We start from the raw sequence: 17,611 nt of genomic DNA, 5'->3' as shown, positions 1-17,611 counted from the left end.
GGACGATTCAGTCCAGAAATCACTCCAGAGAACATTCCAGAAATCAATTGTTTTCAATACACTGATCGGCCTGGACGATCTCACCATCGTCCCGGCCGATCCTGGGGAAAAATCACTTTCCCAGCAGCTACAGCAAAGGAACGAGGTCTCACAAGGTTCCCGGACCGTGAGTGACTATACCGAAGAATTCAATAGATTGTCGGCTAGAAACAATCTAAACGAATTCGCTAATCATTTAGTGGCACGATACATTGGGGGGTTAAAAGACAGCATCCAGGATCGTCTGGAGTTGAATTCCGTATGGCGATGGCTCAAGCGGTGAATTTTGCTATGAAGATTGAGATGCAACAGAACAGACAAGGCAGAACCCCCTATAACAGGAGGCATTGGCAGGAACCGGTGGTATCCGAAAAAGGGAGCAGCCCAGTAACTAAAACCTCACAAACTGTGGGATCTTCGGTACCGGCTACTATGCCTAGTTACACCCCCCACAGATCGAAGAGGTCCACTAAAATAGAAGTATACGGCCAAAGAAAACCCCTATGCCAAGCCGTCGACACTAAAATGCTTCCGTTGTTTCCAACCGGGGCACAAGTTGAACGAGTGTCCACAAAGGCAACAAGTCAATGTGGCTGAAGGTCAAGAGGGCGGAGAAAATGCTAATGAAGAATTCAACCCAGAGTGTGATTCGGAGGACGTCCCTACTGATGAAGGTGAAGCTTTGGTGTGTGTGTTGGAAAAACTGTTATTGGCCCTGCGGCAGAGTGTAAGTTCCCAACGCCATTCTATTTTTAAAACACACTGCACTATAGGCGGCAAGGTGTGCGATCTTTTGATTGACAACGGCTGTACTGAAAACGTGATTTCTAGAGCTGTGGTGCAAAGTTTGAAGTTGAATACTAGTAAAAATGCTCATCCGTATAAAATAAGTTGGGTCAAGCGGGGGATGGAAATCCTAGTCTCGGAGTCATGCCAGGTGACTTTTTCTATAGGTAAACAATATGTATGTGAAGTCCAATGCGACGTTCTGGATATGGATGTCTGTCATTTGATCTTGGGAAGGCCTTGGCAGTTTGATGTTGGTGCCACATACGACTACCGAGCTAATGTTTATTCTTTTGAGTGGAAGGGTCGCCGACTCCGGCTGCTACCCGCCCTGATGGAAACAAAACCGCAGCTGTCTAATCCACCTCAGCAGAACTCAGTACAGTTAGTCACGGGAGCTGGACTTCTTCATTGCTGGAAAGAACCTGCCCCATTATTTGCTCTGTTGGTGGCCGAACAGAGTCAAGACCGTCCTCATGCTCAATGGCCCAATGAAATTCAAAGCTTACTGCAACAGTATAGTGAGATTACCCCTGAAAATCTGCCTGAGGAATTACCACTGCTTCGGAGCATACAACACCAAATAGATTTTGTCACAGGTGTCGTATTGCCTAATATGCCTCATTATAGGCTAAATCCCAAAGAATAGCTCATCCTACAAGAACTAATTGATGACTTGTTAAAACGACAATTCATTCAAATGAGCTTGAGTCCGTGTGCGGTTCCGGTGTTGCTCATGCCCAAGAAGGATGGAAGTTGGCGGATGTGCATCGACAGTCGATCTATCAATAAAATCACATTAAAGTATAGATTCCCGGATCCCCGCATTGAAGAACTGTTGGATAGACTCACGGGCTCCTCTATCTTTTCTAAGCTTGATCTGCGAAGCGGCTACCATCAAATTCGTATCTGTCCCGGGGATGAATGGAAGACGGCATTCAAGACGCTGCAAGGGCTGTATGAGTGGAAGGTTATGCCTTTTGGCTTATGCAACGCCCCGTCCACCTTCATGAGGATGATGAATGAGATCTTGAAGCCTTACTTGGGAAAAATCTGTATCATCTATTTTGATGATATATTGGTGTATAGTAACTGTTGGGATAGCCACTTGAAACACTTACAAAATCTTTTTGATGTTCTCAAACAGCAAAGGATTTGTCTCAATCTTCCCAAATGCGAAATCGCAGTCCCAAAGGTACATTTCCTTGGATTCATCATATCTACGAAGGGTGTACACATGGATCCGCTGAAGATTAGTGCAGTTCGTGATTGGCCCTCACCTACTTCTTTTTCTGAAGTAAGAAGCTTCCATGGGATGACGAACTTCTACCGGAAATTCATTCGAGGCTTCAGTGTCATGATGGCTCCGGTGACTGATTGCCTAAAGGCCAAGACGTTCTATTGGGGCGAATCCCAGCAGCAAAGCTTTGAAGCCGTTAAACAAGCCTTAATCTCGGCCCCAGTGCTGACACTACCAAATTTCGACAAGGTGTTTATGGTCGAAACTGATGCTTCCTCTATTGGAATCAGGGTTGTACTCTCGCAAGAAGGCAAGCCAGTGGCATTCTTCAATGAGAAATTAAGCGATGCTCGGCAAAAATGGTCCGCCTATGAGCAAGAGCTCTATGCTATCATCCGCTCTTTAAAACAGTGGGAATTATATTTGTTACACCAGGATTTTGTCTTATGCAGTGACAACAAAGCTTTACAATATCTCAATTGCCAAAAATCCATAAACAGAATGCATGCTCGGTGGCTTATGTTCATCCAAAGATCCTCCTTCACGTTCCAGCATAAGCCCGGAGTGAATAACCGAGTAGCTGACGCTCTCAGCAGAAGGAATGTCTTACTCACACGTCTCCAAACAGAAACAACAGGCCTTGAATGTCTCAAGGAATTGTATGAAACCGATCAAGACTTCAAGGAAATCTGGGAGTCTTGCCACGGGTCACAACCGGCAGAGGGATATTCGGTGAGGCATGGATACTTATTTAAGCAAAATTTATTATGCATTCATGTTTCTTCTTGGAGACAGTTTTTGATCCGAGAAGCCCATGGAGGAGGTTTAGCCGCACACGTCGGGCGCGACAAAACTTTGAAACATGTTCAATCTCGTTTTTTCTGGCCTCGGTTACGTCGCGATGTGATTCGCCTAGTTGACAGTTGTCCCATTTGTCAAATGTACAAAGGAGGAGCTCAAAACACCGGTCTGTACATGCCTCTGCCCGTTCCCGATTCAATTTGGGAAGATCTTAGCCTGGATTTTGTTTTGGGTTTACCAAGAACACAGCGGGGACATGATTCGATCCTGGTCGTCGTCGACAGATTCTCCAAAATGGCACACTTCCTCCAGTGTAAGAAAACTTCTAACGCCATGAATATTGCTCACCTTTTCTTTAACGAAATTGTTCTTTTACATGGTGTACCCAGAAGCCTCACGTCGGATAGAGACGTAAAATTTGTTAGCCACTTCTGGCGTGAATTGTGGAAGCGATTGGGCACGAACATTCGCCTTAGTTCCGCGTATCACCCGCAAACGGATGGGCAGACGGAGGTCGTTAATTGCACCTTAGGCAACATGCTGCGTTGCCTCGTACAAGATCATCAACATTTAATACTGTTTACACTAAAACACCCAATTTAGCTCTCGACGTCGCTATCTTGCCCAAGTGTAAATCCCCCGCTGCGACGTCCTTCTTCGAAAATTATGCATATATGCTAGCGGAAGTGAAGCAACAAATTCTGAGAGCCAATCAATGGTACAAGGAAACCGTTGATCGTCACTACCGACAGCGCCTGTTCAACGTTGGGGACTTGGTCATGGTACGTCTTCGGAAGGAGAGGTTCCAACCTGGAACTTATTCAAAGTTAATGCGCAAAAAAGTGGGGCCTATACCTATCACTGCCAAGATCAACGATAATGCCTATACCGCCGCCTTACCAGCAGATTTCAATATGTCTTCAACTTTTAATGTTTCAGACATTTGGGCGTATACTCCCCCTGATGATGTCATTGTGATCCTTAGCTCGTCGGAGTCGAGCTCTTCCGAAGCGGAGGAAGGCTGATGCAGTGCACATCTTATGTCATCCTAACGAACTCCTGACATCCACTACCTTTTACTACTTTCAGTTATTACCTTTACTTATTAGCTTTATTTTATTTTTGCAAGATATAGCAATAGGGAGTATTCCAGAATACTGATATAGCCATGAGCGGCGGGAGGCATCGGGCAGTTTTTTGCAAAAATCATTTTTAGGGGAGTTAATACAAACACCTGAATATACAGATTTATACTTCATTCCGGCGATCGGATTGTTCTTGTGCTTGCTCTGTTTTCTTTGCAGGTTTCCAGAAGGACTTCAGCTGAGTGCACGGGTTGCAACAATAGATATAAGGATGAAGATACAAGAGACAAATAAAATCTCCAACCAAGCTTAACTTTAGTAGAGTAAGAACAATCTATATTGGTGGCGCAAAATGGCCATTTGTTCATCCAAAACCTCATTATTCTTATGTACCATTCTACTCATTGTTTTATTTCAGATGAAGATTGATAAAATTACTAATAAAGTAACGATGAAGGCTCAAGTCAATCTTACTGTCTTCATAAGGACCTCTACAGCTGATGGGAGAAACTCTTTGAGGCGCTCCTTCATCTCCATCAATTCTCAGTCTTTTATTCATTCCTCCATTGACCAGCTCAGAACAAACTGCTGATGCATAACGCACATATTAACCTTGCTAAACAGAGTATTACATAATGGTAAAGAGTGTTGGGATTTCATTATACCTTTCTCAAGATTCTTTACATTCTTCGAAGAAAGGGTAATCCTTACACGGTGAACTTTATCTTGTGCCTTTTCCTCACAAGATATAGATTTCATTGCTGGTAAATGCTACTTCTCAGGAGTAAAAATTCTGAACAAGATTAGGAAAGAAATTAGACTGCAATCTTCCAAAGCTATGAACATCTATTTTGATATTTCTAGACTCTAGTCAGATTTAGGCTTCGTTTGGGACAGCTTTCTTACTGCTTTTTAAAGTAATTTTTTAGTACAAAATTTTTAATATTTATACTAGAAAGCCGACTTAAGAAGCAGTAAGAAAGCCGTCCCCAAGGAAGCTTTACTCTCACAATATGTAACGTGTTGTCCATTAAAAAAATTGTTAAAATTTCCACCATGCAAATATACACATCATCACAACACATAAAAAATACAGAGACAAATTTAGAACCTTTCACGTCAAGAAATTCAATTTCATACAACCAACTGAACAATATGAGCGACATTAGACAGAGGTGATCTCTTCAGGTATGATAGAAAATTATAGCAACTAATAAAATGGAGAAAGATAAAATTAGCTAAAAACCCAACAAAAGAGAGGAGTCTTGGTGAGGATACTATGTACAATTCAGTGCGAATAAAATAAAAACATTGTTATTTAATAATCTCGTTTTAGAGAATTCATAATTCAACCAAACACAGACCATAAGTATGATATTTACATCGAAATAAAACATGCATCCCCATAGCTTGTATAGCAGTGGCTTGCTTCTGATACACGTCGGACCACAACAAGTTGGAAATAAATTAATATACAAAAGTTAAATCAAGTTATATTCAGAAAATAAGCCGCAATCAGATCTATGGGAGAACTAGCAAAATTGTCACTTAAGGTGGTCAAGGAAGTAGTAAACATTATCAAACAACAATAACAAATAATTCATGTAATGATTATTTGACTAGTTTTACGTTGGATGTCAACTACTTAACGCAATTCTTTACTTTTCTCATCTAGTGGCAAACATTATCAAATTATATAAATATTTTGCCTCCTAGTTTTCTAGTATTTTTCTACGCAATTATTTTTCTTTTTTTTTTTTGCTCTGTCATGCATGCTTTCCCTTTGGAGCCTGATAAGGCAGTAGGTATTAAATGTTTAATAATGTTGAAGTTTTATGTTGAGAAATAATTGGGTGATTTGATTTGATTATGATTTATTTTTTGTCAATACTTGATTCTCAAAAAACTACTAAAATAATATAGTGGATTATTTTGAATTTGACAAACAACTAAAAAACATTTTTGTTAACATTTTTGTTTGAACATAATATTATATTAATAAAATCTTGCATATATGTAATAATGCTCAAAGAAAATTCCACAATGCCTAAAACTCGATAAGAAAACAAATAAACGAAATTAAACATGTTTTTAAATCTCGGATATTCAGGCAGAGCTCAAAACTCAATTGTCATAATGCAATATTCGCAATCTATACTATTTATGCAAATTGAATCATCTAAAAAAATTTTATACCCATTCACAAACATTTTTCAAATTTTTTGTTCATAAACATAAACTGACCATTGAACAAAGAATACATGATGAACTTTTAGGTATATTATACAACTTATTGACATAAGCTTAGAGAAAGAACAGTGGAAGGTCAATTATGTTCAACGATAAGGCAATAAATGAAGGCCTCACGGATCTTAGCTTCAAAAAGGTGACTAAATGTTGAATAGATTGCACTTTGTTTTTGTAATGCATATGTGGAATCCATATTCCTCTTTGTATTATACAACTTTTAAAGCGTTGAAAAATAAAAAAAGCGCAGTAAACACAAAAAAGAAGTACATTAGAGGATAAGGTACTAATTCTGTTCTCATTTCTTCCTAAGCCGGCTTTTACTTAAAAAAAAAAGGGGGTTTCCAGATCCACCATTCACAATAAAGAATATAATTTAATATATTCCCGTAATAATGATGGAAACTCTCCAAAGCAATTTGCAACAGCATTCTTACCTAACTGGTGACTTTCCCTGTTTTCCACTAAAGAGGTAAAAATGAATCACATGGGCACAACAAATTAATCTTAAAATATATAAATTATACATTCTTTCTGAGGCTTTGTTTGGGATGAATTTTTTGATGATTTTTAAAATAGCTTTTCAGTATAAAAATAAAAATATTTGTACTAAAAAATTGTTTTAAGAAGAAGAAAGAAAGCCATCTCAAACAAATCCTAAGACATGAAAATTCTGCTAGTCTAAAATTTCATTAGATGTAAATTCATTTATTTTCGTTTCTCATATATTTACATATCCCATTTCCCAATGACGGGTTTAATAATTTTCTTTTCTACCATAGTACTCCAAATCAAATTGTCAAAAAATATGTAGCTTATTTTATTTTTTTCCCTACACTCCGAAGCCCTAAATGGGGTTCTGGTTGGGTACCCATGCTTTACTCGGACGAGCTTCGCCCACCCATGGTGACTTTCGAAATGTCGTACCCACCTATACCTATCCACTTTCAATGCATTTTGAATGCAGTCTCTTGTTTCCCTTTGCTCTAATTGCAAACTTTCAAGCCGCATATCAAAATTTGTCGTAGTCGCAGTGTGGTTAAGTGTTGCACACTACGTAGTGAGGATTGCAATAATATAAGATATACGATGATTAGCAATATAAATCGATTTATCCCCCAATGTTGAGTACCCACCCACAAGGTCATGGGTGCATATCCACTCATACCCATTGGATATTGGTGGGTACATGATTGGATTTGGGGATAGGTACCCAATGCAGGGCTCTGCAATGCACTCATCTTTTCTTTACAAAATCCTGATTAGACTGTCAAGAAATAAAAACAAGTTCCTAATGGAAGTGATTTCCTACAACTCGGATCCACGGAATCATAAAAAGCAGCAGAAATAAATCAGAACACATTCTCGTCGTAAAAGCATTCATTAAAAACCAGAAACATATAGGATAAACAGAAGCATTGCCTAAATTCAATCTTACTAAATAATAAATTACCATATCAAAAATCAAATATGAAAACGCAAAACAACGAACTACAAATAAACACGTAGAGGAATAATGCAACTGGTTTAAAAAGAAAATACCAACGCAATGCGAACGAGAGCGAACTGCGAACGCAGAGATGTTCAGGTAAAGAATGCTTCAGGCCAAGTATATTATACCCAAGAAACCCTAATATTCTCCGGCTAGGGTTTCATGCGAATTGGAAGAAACGGAATTACCATCAATGCTGCCCATATTCCAGGAATGAGATGGCTCCACAGAAACCGATATTAGCTCCAGAAAAACCCGAAGCACGCGTCTTGGAAAATGGTTTCCGCTGCAAGTTCGTAATCCGTTTCACGTTGAAACAGACGCGCAAGTTGAGCTGAGATTTGGCCCTGTGAGGAATCGATGGAAAACAGGGGAGAATGAATAATAGGAAGGATCTAAAATAAGAAAAATGTGCATGGAAATTTGCATCGTATTAACGAAAATTGTTATTTGGTGCTGTTTGGTATCTCCTATTTTAGGCAAGATTTAAGTAACATCGTAAAAGAGAATTATGTGGACTTAAATTTTATTATTTTTGGGGAATTTCATTTTAATCTTATTATTGATTATATTCAAGATTTATTAAATCCCAATCCATCAAAGGCGGTTCTAAAAAATTCCATCAGGGAAAATATACGCATCACCACAACACCTCATAAATGCGGAGACAAACCTAGAAAATTTCATGAGGAGAAATTCAGTTTCGTTGAACCTAACTGAGAAATGTAAGCCGCGACCTGATGCTTCGACAAGGGGCTGATATCTTCATGGGAGGTGGATCAATTGTGCCATTTTCTCCATTTATATTGTCCACTAGCAGGAAAATCGTGATGGCAGAGCAATTTGGCAGCCTTCTGCACAAGAAATGGAAGACCGAAGAATGAAATAATTCAACATAACGTGAACAAAAGGAGAGCTTGAAAGTAAACCAAGCATCACTGGATCATTCCACCAATGGATAATAGCACTTTTAACGAATTTCAAGGAAATAAAAAGCAAGGCTTCCTTTGTAGAATGGACATTACTGGAAAACATGTAGAGCAAATAAAATGCAGACTCCACGTACCTAACTTAACTAGCGGTTTGAATATATGCTGAAAAAATGACTACGGCAACATTTAAATTGGGAAATCATAAATCTGATAAAATATTTGCCTAATGTCTATATGGAATAATGCCATCAAATACATAATCTTTCAAGGAATAAAATCATAGCCAAAATGTTATGTTCATGGAATTAAAAAAAAAAACATGTCTCAAGATATATAGATATGCATCGTCTCAGATAGAAGTAAAGTGGGTATAAAGCTTTTCAAATATAGGGGTTTTGAAAATATTGATGTTTGGTTGGACGAAAAATAAATCCAAAGTAAAGTAAATGTAATTTAAATCATTTTAATTCATTCTTTAGGTAAACTAAACTCACCCAATTTTGAGCTAGAATTGTTTACACCATATTACAAGCAAGCTTGCTTGATTCTTGATCGCCGCTACCACTCATTGCCGCTAGCAGTTGCCACCCGCCACAACCCTCCGCCGGCCACCATCGCCGTCCATCCGCCACAGACCACCATAGCTAGAACAGTTCATTTTTTTGCTAATATTAGACTGTTAATATAAATATCCAAAAATCTATTTACAAAGCGTTAAGTGAAAGGATACAATGAGCAGAAAAAAAAAATGACAAGTAAACAATCTTGGGATTTAAACCCCATAACAAAACATACAAGGAAATAAAATAATAGAAATGAACACCAGGATTTCTCGTGTACAATCCCAAAATATGAAAAAAAAAAAAAATACACTAAATCACACCACACCACAATAAAAAATTCACTATAAACATTAAAAGAAATTGTACATATCACTCTACTTTTACTCTCTTCGTTCTACATTCATAATAGATAAAGTGCTACTTTTCAATACACCAAATGATGCAACCCTTTAAGCGAAAAAAATAAATAGCTCAATCTGACTCATAGCACTGCTATGCAAGCATCACGGCACTTCCCTTTTACTTTGGGTCCATTCTATAGCATCATGGCACAATGCTATGCTCTCTGTCTCCAACCAGAGACTACATTATATTTTACTCACATCTTTTTTTCTTTCTTGATCATTTTGTGACCAAAATTAAATACTTTGTATCTTCGAAATGATCTTTAATTATAAATTTTTAATAATTTAAATAATTTATGATTTATTTTATAATATTAATTTAATGGAATATCATCAGGACTCTAGTTATTATTCCTATTTATTTTTTTACTTCAGATCTTTTATATACTTATTCTTCAAATACAACAAAACTAACATCACTGTAATGCCAATATATAAATTAAAGTGATCTTACTTCTACTTCTATTTATTATTTATTAAGAAATATAAATATTTTTTCTATGTCAATTAATTAATATTTAGATAAAATAAATATAAAACTCAATTAGTATATTTCTTAGAAATTAATTTAACTTTATAGAATAATGATATTTTAAAATATTTTATGAATCAGAAAACATTATTAAGATAAGTTATTTTAATTATTCATATTATGCCTGAAATATTGAGAGTATGCAATTCATATTTTTATTTTCCAAAACAATTACATACAATAATACTTATAAGTATTGATAAAATTAAAAATAAATAAATTTTTATGCAAAATACTTATATGACTTTTAGACACAGTTATTACAGTAGCACTGAAGAATTTTTTAATAATCAGAAATAATTTGGGCCTCCTTACTCCTAGACTTGGTTTTTAACTTCTTTAGTTTGCTAGAATTGGGTCACCTTTTTTTCCTGCTACTTCTTATGTTGATGATCTAATGTAATTGGTTCATCCATGGACAACTTTAATTTTTTATAACAATTGGGTCTGGTAGCAACAATGAGGAATCTTTGATTATTTGGGAATAATTTAGGCTACCTGAGTTTTAGGCTTAGTGTCATGACACGACCCGGATACTCGAGTTAACAAGAGTGGAACAGATGATTAGATGGTTAATATATTTCTTTCAAATTCATAAACAATTAATAGTTATACATAACAAATTTGAATAGATGTACTAAAAAGCCACCAATAAACTTACAAATTTGAATATATATTCATAAATCAAAATTTAACCTAATTTTATTTGATCGCCATCTTTTGTATATGCATATTTCTCTTTTGGTCTCTCTATTTATCAACATATTTACTTAAAATTTTAGTTTAACAGTTTGAGTTTAGATAGTAAATTCAGTAGATAATCACACTTGTAGCATATCATATAAAATAATCATATTCATTTGACTTTCTTTTACCCTTTATATATATATATATATATTGTTTTCATTTCATATGACATAAATCCTTATTATATATTTATAAAATAATATATTCTTTTTTAATTAACATTTTTTTTTTCATTTTTCATTTTTCATTTTTTTAAATTTAGTACAATAGCACCTTCTAAAATTTGCACCAATGAAAGTACAACAATTTCCCTTTTCATTTTCTTTTTCATTTAATATGTATGGGCACGTTGTGTCCATAACTAGTACCATAAATGGGTAAACTCCTATATTCTCATGCATGCACTTTTTTTTCATATAACTTATCATTTATATGTGGTAAATTTTTTATTCAATTCATTTTTCTTTTACATGCATTTTAAATGATAAAAACACTTTTGACGCACATATAGATTCATATTGCATTGTAAATTAATCCTTCATCATTTTAATAAATAAATAAACATGATATTGCATTAAAACAAAAACAAAATAATATAATATAATTGCTATTAAACAACTATTATTACCCACTTTGATTACTTTCGTACTTCGATTCCTTTCAAATCCTCTATCTTTAAAATAACATTACTTAATGCAGTCTAAAATTACGCACATAGTTACATAACTTACATTATTATCTTATCTCCATCTTTCATAAATTTCACATAATGTCCTTCTAAACATATATGTAATCTTAGCAAAATTCTCTTTTGAGATCATTTATTGACTGCACTACTTCACCTTCATGCATGCAATAGGTTAATCATCCACTGTTCAAAATAATTTTAAATTGTATTAATCATTGCTATTTAGTTCTACCAAAGTAAATATCGTCACAATATCATTAAATTGATTTGGTATCTTTAAGAACAACTTCAAAGGTATCGGCCATCATCTACTGATAATTTCTAATGTGATTAAAAGATAAATATTAAAAATTAAATTTAATTAAATAAACTATTTCCTCCTTCCTCATTGAAAGGAAACTTTCACCTACTAGATTTCTTCATGCATAAATTTTCTTTTTATTGAAAATCAGATACTATTGTTTTCCATCAAAATAAACTGCTATGTATTTATTTTCTCTAAATTTGACTAAAATTTTCACTTGCTTTTCTTTACCTTTGGAAAAGAGTGAATGTCCAACTCAATTTTTTATTCATTTATTTTCAAAATTCTTCCTATGTACTAATTTGAATCATATTTCCCTTTCTTATATTTAAATTATGGAAGAATTTTGCACAAAAAATGAACAAAATTGAAAACCCACCTTCCTTCTCCTTATTTTTTTCTTTCGGCATAGTATCCTCTTGGCACAGAGCTGCTCATGCACTTTGCTTTTACTAGAGTTAGCAAAACGAATATATCTCCAATAAGGAGTTGTTACTTTTCACTCCTGCATGTATCCATTCACGTAATCACGCTGTTTGACAAGTCCAGATGTGCTCACGCACGCATGTGGTCTGCTACTCTGCTGAGCTTACCTATTCAGAGTTTTGTTTGCCCGCCTGATTTACAATCTCGCATTTTTATAAAAATTTCATCATTGAAATTTAAAATCAAGAATAAAATAGACATATCTTACTGGAATAAATGATGGTATTGAACTCTAATTCAAATTCATTCTCCAAGTGGCATCTCTTCTAGTTCCATGCTTCCATAAAATTCTTATCAAAGGTATTTTCAGATTAATCAATTGTTTCACATTATATTATAGTATTATTTCATACTCTTCAACATATTTCAAAATATGTTGCAATTCAATTAATTTTGATGGAATGCACTTTGAGTCATCTGATATATATTTATGAAGCACATATATCTAAAAATTATTATATATTTCATTATTTCTTGCATATATAATAGTAGATTCAATCTGTAAGTTATATTTCTAATTCTTTCAATAATTTCAAATGGTCCAACAAATCGTAGGCTAAATTTTGTTATATTTCTAAAATGCTATATAGCTTTCATTAGGATGACTTTAATAAAAATAAATTTATCAACTGTTTTTAACCTATCTGTAATTAACCTGATGACATCATCAACGAAATCTGCCTTTAACCTATCTCTAATCAGTTAAACTAAATTAATTTATTCCAATATTATGATTATCTCTTCTCTTTTAATGCATGTTATTCTGTGTTAGTATAGTCGGTTTGTTAGGAGAAATTATTCTGTGCGGAATCCGGTTATAGAGTTGTGTTCGGATGCCAGTAAAATCATTACGCGTGACGTGCTTACGTGGAAAGTTAGGATATTCATTTGACTTCTTACCCGACCCGTTTGTCTTTTCGGATTTACTGTAGACGAAGAGAAATTCGCAACAAATAAGCAGAATTAAGCAGAAAATGCACAATATATACACAACAAATACTTAATAAATACGCAACAAACTACACAATCAATACGCATATATTATGCAGCGAATACGCAATAAATATTCAATCAATATTCAAGTCAAATAAATATCAAAAGACTTTTAACTTTTCACCTACGCATTCAAACAAAGCTCCACGGGATTCCGCACAGAATAATTTCTCGCTTGCTAGGGTTTACTTTTCGAACTTTCTCCACTGTTGGTTGCTCTTCGACTTCGCTTCTTCGCGTGAAAGGTAGAGTTTTGAACGAGTTGCTGAATAACTTCTTTGCCTCCTTCGACGCCGTTCCTCCCTGTCGGATCCGAAGTCACACGTCCTCGCCGTTCTTCTGTTGGATCGGAAGCAATGACAACGAAGGTAGCTTGTTCGTTGCGAAGGTAGCCATCTTTCTTCCTTTCGCGCCCTTCTTCCCAAAAAGAGGGAAACGAAGGATTTATGCTTAAATCCTGCTAGAAAACACCCCCAAAAATCCGTCTCCCTGTCTCATGCTTCTTGCGGTCGTCAAGTATAATGGCGTGCTCGCATTCTACTGTATCCGCAAAATCCCGCATCAAGCGGAAAAAACTCCTAGTGAATTCTGAAAAACATATGCAACCGCAAGAAGAAGACCGAGACGAGGGTAGCAACCTGAAAAAGATCAAGCTTTGCGAGTCCTGGGAGAATCTTGATCTCATCCTTACCCTACAAAGCAAAGATATTCATCTTCAAAGGTCTGTTACAAAACGTTCTCCTTTTTATCAGAATAGGGTGAAAAATATATTATTGTTTTATTCATCATTCCGAATTACGATTGTCTTTCACACAGGAAGATAGAAGCTTCTTTCGATTTTGCTAGCTCGAAAGCGAGTGACTGTGATGGGAATCTGCAGCCTGTTTCATTTTCACGGGCTCTGCGCTACGTTTTTGATTGGATGCAATCCCTTTTGATGTTTACAGACCGAAACAGGAAAAGCCGCGAGCTATTGGATCCTTGCCTGGACTACAGATGCTGGGCCGTAATCAGATCCTGCTCAGAGAAGTTCTCAGCGGCAGCTTCCCCCAATTTATTTAGAGCTTTAATGCCTGTTTTGAAGCAAGCGCTGCTCTTACTGGATGCCAAATCTAATTTTGGAGTAGAATCCAGCCAACTCTTTGAGAATACTTTACAGTGCCTCTCGTCACTGCTTGCTTTCAATTCAAGAGCTTTTTACAATGTGGGCGTGGATTTATGGATTTCATGTGTTGCTGACGTTCTCAATATTGTCAGTAGAGTTTCTAGCAGGGAAAAGCAGGCATATTCTCCCTCTAAAATCCTTCTAGATATTTCGGCACTTTTGCTCGAGCACTTTGCTAGTTTTCTGAGATTCCATCCAAACCCAAAGAACATATTCCGTGTTTTTGTAGAGAGGCTACTTGAGCAATTGTTTGAGGTGTTTGTTCTGGTGCAGCTGAGAACCAAAGATAGTTGTTGTGAGCAATTTGCAATCATGCTAAAGATTGTTGAAGATGTTATGTCGAACGGGTTGTTTCATCCTTATCATATTAGTGGTTTTCTAAGCTCAAGGAGTTCAAATGTCGGGCAGGAGGGGAAAGCAAGAGTACCTAACGAGAGCTATCACAGGCACTTATATAGGAAACTAGAGAATGTCATACAAGGGAAAAAGGTAACAGCATTGGGCGGGTTTGCGTGCTTACTGCGTTTGTTTGCAAGTAAAGTCAAAGGTCACCATGGGTCTTCTCTGTCATTTAGAGGGCGTCAGGTATTGAAAAAGGGTGATGCAGTCACTGGAGATGCTCAGGAAGCAAGCATACCTCTGTTTGAAGTGTTTATTCAGTTTATGAAACCTCTCTTGGATGAGTGTAAACATTGTGCAGAAAATGAATTATCCATAATGTCAGGGGCCTCAGAACACGGGTTAGTAGAATTGCATTGCATGCTTAGATCCGTGAATGAGACTCTTGACAGCTTCATTCAGGAGAAAATATATGTTCGCACAGAGGACACAACTGAAGGCAAACATTATTGTTTTCTGAAAGAAATTTATGATACGTTTTACTCTATTTCAATAAAGTTGCATTTTTTTTGGTTGTCTGAATTACAAATGGGCGATGAAGTAAAAAAGATGCTTCCTTTGATAGCGAGGGAAATTTTTGTAGGAGTTGGTTACTTTTTGGAAATTGAATACAGGGTTTTTGATGATGATCTAGTAATTGTATGGCTTATGTTGTTGTCATTCTTGGCTGTTAATTTATCTAGTACCGATGCCAAGCCTTGTTCGTTGCTGATGAATGAGATTTTGAGCGTTGGATGCAAACTTATCAATGTCTACAGTGAACTTCGCCAGGTTGGTTGCACATCTTTGACCTTTCTAGGCATAGTTTCCAGTTCAACTCCACCCTCCAGGAGTCCTATAAAGTTTGCCCACCTTTGTATTATTATATAGTATTTCTTCAAATTGTTTAATAAAAGATGAATTTCACGTTAATGAGGTAGTGTAAGTAGGTGGCTTTATCATGTAACGACCAAAAGGCACCATAGGCTTCTTTTGTGGAATCATCTTGCATCCAAACCACAATTTATTGGCACTTGCCTATTTTGTTTTCTTCTCAAATTGAATATTATCATTGGATTTTATTTACCTGATTTTTGTGTAATTGTTCTAACTGTTTTTACTGTTTGGTACTGTAGGTTTATGTTCCTCTATTTGCATTGTGTAGAGCTGTGAGATTCCTCATATATACTAGTGATTGTATAACAGATGTGTATAAGGTATTTTCCTCTTCGTCTTTATCTTCTCAGTTGTGCTTGGAAGCAGCAAAAGCTTTGGTCTGCTCACAAGACCTACGGCTCACTATCGCCAATGCTGTAAAGTCCGTGCCAGAAGGGCAGTCTAGTAATTGCATTCAACAGATGAATTTAGACATAGCTGATGCATTGGAATGGATCAGACATAATTCATTTTCTGTAGATATAGAATCCCTGGTTGAAGATAGAACAGCCAATGTTTGCATGCTTGATATGGATATTCAAGCCGAAGTGTTGGGAAGGATTCTCTCTGAAATATATGCAACTGTGCTGGAGTTCTTGAGCATTACTGCAACAAACAGCATATTGATTGGGAACTCTTTAAAGAACTTGATCAAAACATTAAGGCCTAGCTTAGGTTGTTTTTTGCAGACTCAATCAGATAATGTTAATGATTTTTTTTTCTCCATCACTGGCAGAAAATTATCAAATCCTGAATTTATTGAAAATGGAAACATTTCACAGGTAAAATTGCAGAGTACGTGTTGGCTTTTTCTATTTTTCTTCCGAATGTATGCTTCCTCCAGAAGTTTGTACAAGCAATCAATTAGCCTTATGCCACCTGATTTATCGTATAAGGCATCGGAATCCTTGGGCGACCTCTTTACAGCGTCTTGTTGTATGGATTGGGTGGAAAAATCTGAGAAAATGGATGGAGGGTATTTTTCGTGGATAGCCACGTCTTCAATTTCACTTCCTGAGGCCATTAAAATTCTTTCAGAAGATCTTCTTTCAAGCAGTTTTGCAGCTTATGCTCCACTTGTTTATATATTGCAAGTCATTACTATACAGAGGCTCAGTGATTTGAGCAGGTTGATCAAGGCTTTTGAATATTTTCACAAAAAAGCCCAAATGCAATTGCAAGATGATACCACCACACAGAGATCAGTGAAAGTGTGGAAACGTTTTATTGCACGATCAAGGAAGGAGGCTGTGGAGCTAACAAATTTTATGACAGGTACTCTATCTTTATTGGATTCAATGGGACCATTTGGAAAGTTTGATGGATGTGGTAAGACCAGCTGTGAATCTGAAGGTGAATGGGATCGGAGTGTTTGCTCTCTGGATGAGAAGTCGTTACATGTTGCAATTTGGTGGCTATTCTGCCAGAACTTTGACGTGTGGTGTGCTCATTCCACTAAGAAGCACCTAAAGAAGTTCGTCTCATATTTGTTTCTTTATTCATTGCCATGTGGCCCATGTCTGAGTAATCACAGAGATGTCAAGGATGATAGCATGAAAAAGTATTTCTGCCACACTGTTACTCTGCACCGGATTTCGCTGGAGTTGCTCCAAGATACTAATTTATATGAACAAATGGTTAGTAGAAGATCATGGTAATAATATTTCTCTGTCACGCATCCTTTTCTTTCTGCATTTCTTTTTATATGATCTGAGCAAATTCTCTCTATGTTATGTATTTCAGTCAAGTTAGTATGGTTTTATTGGTTTAAAATGCTGATATTTTTTTCCTTA

At 36.2% G+C, this 17,611-nt stretch overlaps 2 protein-coding genes across 13 annotated transcripts in view; one reads left to right on the top strand and one right to left on the bottom strand.

The window, feature by feature from the left end:
• LOC110107834 overlaps positions 1-8,688 on the bottom strand; it is a 12,887-nt gene extending 4,199 nt beyond the window's left edge. For 2 of the 8 annotated variants that reach the window (XM_020838247.2, XM_028700734.1), the window contains exons 1-4: positions 8,364-8,688; positions 7,879-8,037; positions 4,617-4,744; positions 4,426-4,539 (exon numbers count right to left, since the gene is read on the bottom strand). In XM_020838247.2, the coding sequence (XP_020693906.1) occupies positions 4,426-4,539; positions 4,617-4,710 (208 nt within the window). In that variant the 5' untranslated portion in view covers positions 4,711-4,744; positions 7,879-8,037; positions 8,364-8,688. Of the gene's footprint in view, positions 1-4,425; positions 4,540-4,616; positions 4,745-7,740; positions 8,038-8,363 lie in introns of all 8 variants that reach the window. The other 6 variants (XM_020838244.2, XM_028700736.1, XM_028700735.1 and 3 more) reach the window with 6 other exon arrangements.
• A 4,785-nt stretch (positions 8,689-13,473) lies between these two features.
• The window catches only part of LOC110107847, a 28,194-nt gene continuing 24,056 nt past the window's right edge, over positions 13,474-17,611 (top strand). For all 5 annotated transcript variants that reach the window (XM_020838269.2, XM_020838268.2, XM_020838267.2 and 2 more), the window contains exons 1-3: positions 13,474-14,060; positions 14,156-15,674; positions 16,019-17,455. In XM_020838269.2, the coding sequence (XP_020693928.1) occupies positions 13,861-14,060; positions 14,156-15,674; positions 16,019-17,455 (3,156 nt within the window). In that variant the 5' untranslated portion in view covers positions 13,474-13,860. The remainder of the gene's footprint in view (positions 14,061-14,155; positions 15,675-16,018; positions 17,456-17,611) is intronic.

The sequence above is a fragment of the Dendrobium catenatum genome, unplaced genomic scaffold (assembly GCF_001605985.2).
Source record: "Dendrobium catenatum unplaced genomic scaffold, ASM160598v2 fragScaff_scaffold_1583, whole genome shotgun sequence".
Taxonomy (NCBI): Eukaryota; Viridiplantae; Streptophyta; class Magnoliopsida; order Asparagales; family Orchidaceae; genus Dendrobium; species Dendrobium catenatum.
Note: the sequence above shows the minus strand (reverse complement) of the source record. Positions and strands in the feature narration are given on the sequence as shown.